This window comes from Zingiber officinale, unplaced genomic scaffold, assembly GCF_018446385.1.
Source record: "Zingiber officinale cultivar Zhangliang unplaced genomic scaffold, Zo_v1.1 ctg213, whole genome shotgun sequence".
Lineage (NCBI taxonomy): Eukaryota > Viridiplantae > Streptophyta > Magnoliopsida > Zingiberales > Zingiberaceae > Zingiber > Zingiber officinale.
Window position 1 is genome coordinate 28,271 of NW_024589893.1, and position 6,602 is coordinate 34,872.

General features: G+C 42.4%; 1 protein-coding gene across 5 annotated transcripts; it reads right to left on the reverse strand.

Annotated features, from left to right (window-relative positions):
- Positions 1 to 878: 878 nt before the first annotated feature.
- On the reverse strand, positions 879 to 3,669 carry LOC122036808 (protein HOTHEAD-like). Of its 5 annotated transcripts, none has more exons than XM_042596229.1 (6): positions 3,530 to 3,669; positions 2,935 to 3,289; positions 2,384 to 2,697; positions 1,923 to 2,311; positions 1,267 to 1,838; positions 879 to 1,143 (listed from the first exon to the last, which is right to left on the reverse strand). In XM_042596229.1, exons 1-6 carry the CDS (start codon positions 3,660 to 3,662, stop codon positions 1,089 to 1,091), a joined length of 1,818 nt encoding a protein of 605 aa, XP_042452163.1. In that variant the 5' UTR covers positions 3,663 to 3,669; the 3' UTR covers positions 879 to 1,088. The 5 variants fall into 5 exon arrangements, with proteins under 5 accessions (XP_042452163.1, XP_042452165.1, XP_042452164.1 ...); XM_042596231.1 differs by having other exon boundaries at positions 1,923 to 2,293; positions 2,935 to 3,292; positions 3,530 to 3,662; XM_042596230.1 differs by having other exon boundaries at positions 1,267 to 1,829; positions 2,935 to 3,292; positions 3,530 to 3,662.
- Between the last annotated feature and the right edge of the window lie 2,933 nt (positions 3,670 to 6,602).

Consider the following 6,602-nt stretch of genomic DNA (forward strand, 5'->3'; position numbering starts at 1 on the left):
GTTTGATATTCATCTTACACATATTTATACACTTGTCATGGAGACAACATATTAAAGACGATTCTAGAAAATAACACAACCAGCTCAAGAGTTGTTGACTAGAAAATTAAAAACGCCTAGAAAATAAGCAAGAACATAACTGACAAACTTGAAAAATAGAAACATTTGAAAAAGAGAACACATTGAATATCACTTATCACTTCTCCACATATTGCCTTTCAACAGTTTTCTTTATCTGATCTCTCGTACAAATGCTATCTGATCTCTCCCAAGCAATCATTGTCATTAAGAAAGAATTGCTCTTGTTCCAACGCAATAAATTTGCATCAAAAAGTAACCGTGAAACTCGCGGGCCACCAAGTCTTTTTAGGACAGAGGGCCAAAGAGCCTGGGGTAACCAACCATGTTGTTTCAAGGTACAGGCATGCAAGGATGTACAGTGGAGTAGCGTCGAACTCATTTCTCTACAACATAACCGTGCAATCATTAACTGATCAGGAAGAACAAAGGTGGACCACACGTAGCTAATTACGATGGCAGAAGTTGAAGGTCTAGAGGCCTACGCGAGGGGGCTATTACGACACTGACGCCCCCTTACTTGCGTAGCTCAATTAGTTCAAACGTTTCTGAAATTAACTTTCAACCTTTCGCCATTTGAGTAGTTTGAGTTTGCTGCATAATAATCAGTTAACTTATTTGTCCATGAACATTCACAACTTAATCTGTATCTTTCATAGTGCAGAAGACCAATTAATATGATTTGGGCGTGTTCCATATATCAGCTGGTTAGCTCCAATAATTTACTCCAATATGGCTCGACAAAGGAAGAAGAATTAAATAGGACTAACTTCTTGCATTGTTAAATATACTGATTCCAATAAACCAAAAACTGAATTTTAATTTATTTATTAGGCATATATAGTTAACATACATTTGTCAAACATCTATGTATGTATTCCATCTCTTTCTAAATGTTTCTTTCTTTCTTTAAGAAACTTTTCACAATAATCCCAATTCCCAGTAATAATCAGCAGACCAAGGTTCTTTCTTCTATATCGCAGTGCACACGCACACAAAATGGCAATCACTTATACTCCTGCTGCTCTTCCCAGTCTCTCCCTCAGTATCTTCACTCCCATGTATCTGCGTATCAAACGCACACAAGAAGCATATATAAATTAAGTGTACAAGCTAGTGATTAGATTTGTGACTGCAAATTCTACAAGGTCTCTTCTTGGAAGAATTCCAATGATATTATTTGCCTACCTTCCCATCATCATGACGGTAGCCTGTGGGTTCGTCCCCGGTGACCTGTAGAACGTGGAGCCGTCCACCACCCTGAGCCTGTGTACGCCGAGCACCCGGTACTTGCCGTCGACCACCTTCCTGACGCAGCAGCCGCCGTGGTAGTGCCAAATGGTGGTGACAGTGTCCCTGCAGAACTGTTCCACCGAGGCGGTGTCGTTGGTATGCTTAGGAATCAGGTTCACGTTCGCCCGCACGCTCATGTTCAGTAGCGCTTCCATCGTGTAGGTGTCTTCGATGGTGAGGTCGGCGAAGCGCTTCGTCCGCACCACTCGCCCGATGCTGCGGATCCCGTACACGCACCGCCGAAGGTCCAAAGGGTGGCTGAAGTAGTTAAAGGTCACGGCCGGCGGAGTGTCCACGTCGCCGTCGACGAGGTGGATGCCGCCCCGGGACAGCGGCCCGTCTATCTTCTCCAGTATGAAGCCGCCTCGGAACGCCTCCCTCGGCAGGGTTTTCTTTATTTCCCTCGCGTACTTTTGCGCCGCCTCGAGGCTCCTCTGATTCGGAGGAATCGTCGAGAGCTGCCCGATCTTCAAGCATACCACCATCAAGAAATTGATTGAAATTGTAGCTAGAAAGATCAATAACGATGCCGCGCGGAGATGGACGACTACCTCGGCGGACATGACACCGTGATGGCACTTGATGCTGTCCGATGACTGGCTGAAGCCGCTACTGGCCTCGATGAAGACGCCGCGATGGGTGATGCCGACGGTCTGAATCAGCGACTGTCGTATCGACTTTTTCGTGGGCATGAAGATGGAGTTGAGCGGGTTGTCCGCCATCCCCTTCCCGACGTGCGGGTTGTCGACGACCACTGGAATGCCCAATTTCTCGAGATCCTTCCGCGGCCCAATCCCGCTGAGCTGCAACAACTGTGGGCTACCGATGGCGCCCACCGACAGAATCACCTCACTCCGGCTTCCGTCCTCGAGGAGAGCCAGGTGCCGCTTGCCCGATTCGTCCTTGAATTCGACCCCTGCCGCTGTCGGCCACCGCCGCCCTGATGTTAATAATACTACATTATCGCAAAATTCTTTTAGTGAGTGAGGAAGCTGAAGCTTAATTTAATCACCGGGTCCTCCGTCGAAAATGATCCTCTCGACGGTGGCATGGAGGAGAACTCTGAGGTTGCTGTAGTTCGCTGAGGCGAGGAGGTCTGCGGCAGTATGACGGAAACCGTCCTTGTCAAAGATGGTGCCCCCAATCTTGGTCCCGTAGAGGTGGTCGTAGGTGTAGCCGTTGAAGGGCCCGATGCCAGCCTCGAGCAGGCCGTCGCGGAGGGCAGCCTGCCACGGAGCAACCTCTGGCCAGTGTACGATCCTCTGCTCCACCCACCGATACGCCTCGTTCACCAGCTTGGCGTCCCACCCCGCTGCCTTCACGTAGCTGCATAATTATTTCAAAGTTTAACATTTTGTTTTTTCAATAATGCAAAGCAATTGCATAACGACGCTAGCTAGCTAGCTACAAAATCTAAGACGAGGTCCAATTTTAAGCTCTTTTTAATCGTCTAATTTATTGTGAGAATTAGATCTCAATCGTTAAGAGTCAAAATTACTTTTTGGTGTTTTTTAAATTAAACGCCTCAAAAATTTATAATTGCATTTTTGATTGATTGATTACCTTGGACTGGCTCTGGTGTAGAAGCCGGCGTTGATGCAGGTGCCGCCGCCCAAGACTCGAGCTCGAGCGTTGATGACGCCATCGGTGGAAATGAAGGGCTGAGATGGTGCAGAAGGGGAGGTGTCCGTGAGGCAGATGTGGAAGTTCTGCATGTGAGAAATGTTGGGGTTACCGTACGGCGAGCCACCCCGCTCCAGCACCAGCACGCTGTAGTTCTGGGAGAGAGTGGCCGCCAAGGGGCACCCAGCGGTGCCGCCGCCCACAATTATGTAGTCGAATCGCTCCTTTTTGGCCTGCGAGAAGCAACTCGCTTCGTGCAGGTAAGGATAAGAATGCTTCTCGTTGCCGCAGGAATCTGCTGCGTGCAATGAGAAATTTGTTCAGATTATATAAATTGGTAAAATTCCAAGAAAAATCTCTTCAAATTAAAGGTCCAGTTTAGTTTGATCGATGATCACAGGAATGCAAATTGGAGCGAACAGGGGAGTAAATTCTTCCTTCAAAATGTCGCCTTTTTTAGTCACTGCGCGCACTGAAACACTTCATGCATTTGCGGTTGCGCTCAATGAGAAGGGAGAAAATCAAAGAAACATACCTTGTGCCGTTTGGAGTACAATGAGGAAGAAGCACAAGAACTTGATCAAGAGATCCATGAAGAAAGAATTCAGCGATCTTCTATTCCACTTGAAGAAGATGCAGTCTGATCTGTAAATGCAAATTCGGTGCATTTAAGAGGGACAACAAATAGCACAGTGGTGCATTAAAAGAAACTATATGAAGGCTGAGCTGGAGTGGGGTTGATCATTCATGCTATGAAACTAAGAGCTAGGAGGATGAATTTCTCTTAATGATTTCTGCTCTCTCTTTATCTTGTTTTGGTTTTACAACCAATTAATTGAGAAGGAACGCACAGCTGCAGAACAAATCGATGGCTTCATGGGAGGAGTGTGTGGCTTGGTCATTAGATTTTTCATCTGCAATAATGACGAGAGGCTTCAAAAAATTGGAGGTTGGGGGGGCGTTGTCGTTGGCACAGAGAATGCGGACAGTTGGTGTCATGAATGCGACCAAGTATGGTGTTAAGAAGTGTGATGAAGGTTCCTTTCCATCCTCCAATTCTATTGGCATCAAATTCTAACTGCTGATGATCAGTACTCTTTATTCACTAGCAATCAACAATCCTGTTCCAATTTCAGCCAAATTTGACAGCTAAAAGGTGCTGATTTGTAAACATTTTTACTAGACTACTCAAGATTTCTTTTATGTATAGAATTACTAAGGCTGGCTAGGGATGACCACTAGTCTCCTAATAATCAAGTTCTTGAGTGAATGTCAAAGTTGAGTCTAGTAGTCTAAGCCTGATAAAAAGGAAGTGGACTGAGAAGGAAAACTCAAGGTCTATTTGTATATCTTGGGGAATTAAGCTAAGTGTGCCTGCATGAGACTATAAAAGCTACGGATGGAAATGAGTGTCCAAATGATTAGGTACCGTTGTAAGGGATGAGCAAGTTTTAGAGGTGAATGGATTAAGGGGAAAATGATCACATGTATAATAATTTGTAGTAGTTTTGTTTGAAATACTGGCTTTTATGAACAATGATTTAGTTTAGCAAATTAAGACAATTTGAGACGATAAATTTAAACATCTGTCTCATCAAGACTCATTTATCAATGATTTCTCTGTGATTTGAGGACTAGCAAGCAAAGGATGGGAGGTTAGAGAAGGTTCAATTTCAATAATAACATGAATAAAGTATTGTAAATGTCACCACTTGAGTTAGATAATAATTAAGCACCATCAGCTTTAATTATGGAGTGTTATGGAGCCGACTTTGTTAGTTGGATCTAATTTTCTGATATTTTATTAATGCTTTTATTGATCTGATTTTGTCAGAAAATTTCCTTATTTGAATAAAAAATTAACATTGATTTTTTTGTTTTAAATACAACAATCACGTGAACGTGAGTTCTTTTCATTTATGATATATATGTGGAATCAAGCTAGGTATGCATCTTGTTCACTTGTTATCCATTCGTACAACAAAGAGGCCAAGGTCTCTATCTCACAGCTGGTGCCTCAATCACGAACTACAGTCAACACTAATCCTGAATAATCAATCCCTCGACTGATGCGGAGGGATTCCAAAGTATTAGGATATACATCCTAGGCTTTTTTTTAGTTAACATTTTCTTGAATTATATTTAGCCTTATCCTTAATTTTAGAAAATTAAGTCTGGTTGATTAATTTTTTATTTAGATTTTTATGAGAGTTTTGAGAGCTACGTAAATGTTTAGGATAAATTATTTTTGATATTAAATTAATTAATTTCGCTTAAGTCACATTATAACTACATCTCTTTCTTAGCGTCTTTCATTCCTGCTCTTATTTTCTCAAGAAGATTTTTAATCTTAGTTTGATCAACTTCTTATTTTGTTATTTTTCTCTTATTCTCATCAATTCCTCTGAAATTTTACGCCCCAGAATAATTCATATTCTGTCCAGTGTCAGTTGGTATCAGAGTCAATTAAAATCCAATGAAGGGTCGTCATGAACGTGATCATGGTTGCAACAAGCAAGTTTCGATTGAGGAAGTCCAGCACAGTGATTGTTACGTTCATGATGTAATGATGATTGGGGATTTATAGAAGCAAGTTGTAGAATTAACCCGACATCTACAGTGTCAGATTTTAAAGATCGTGAGATCTTTGATTGTAACTCTAAGTCTACTTTCAAGAACTCGTATCACCATCGTACTATGTACTAGGAACACCATAGTCGAGAGGAACGATATAGGGACTTTGGTTTCCGAGTTGATCTTCCTGATTTTTTTGGCACATTACAAGAGCAAAGCTTCATTGGTTAGATCAACGAAGTAGAGGGAATTTTCAAGTACAAGGAAATACCTGATCACGTCAAAGTAAAATTGGCCGTTATTAAGTTCAAAGGTCGAGTCTCAGCATGGTGAGAGCAACTTCGACGATCACAAGAGAAACAAGGTACATCCAAAATTATTGATTGGGAAAAATTGAAAAAGCTTAAGAGAACCCACTTTCTTCTCTTTGGCTAAGTGCAAATGTTGTTTCGATGACTTCATAGGTTGAGGCAAGGGACTAGAACCGTTGACGACTATACAGAGGAATTCTATCAGCATATTTCTCAAAACGGTCTATCCGAGGCCAAGGAGCATACGGTAGCGCGATATTTAGGGGGATTACTATAGCCCTTATAAGATTCCATGAGCCTCCACTCACTCTAGATTGTTTTAGAGATTTATCAGCGAGCCTTGACCGTTGAAAAGCAATTAAACTGAAGACCCACAAATATGAGCGATCAAAACAATCAAGTTGTTCACCCTCAGGAGCTATGCCCTTCCCAGCAACCACCACAAGATAACCCTAAGACATTTATCAAGTGCTTTCAATGTGGTGAACAGGGGCATCAAACTTCAAATTATAAAAGATCCCTAAATTTAAAAAAAAAAAAAAACTCTACTGGTTGATGAAGACATGAAGGATAAACTGAAACAGATTGATGAGATGATTTACGATGATGAGGTTCTTTATTGCGATGGTCTTGAGACTCTCATCATACGCAAGAGCCAACTAGTCCCCAAGGAAGAATTGAAAGATGATTGGCTGAGAACAACATCTTTCACACAACTTGCAC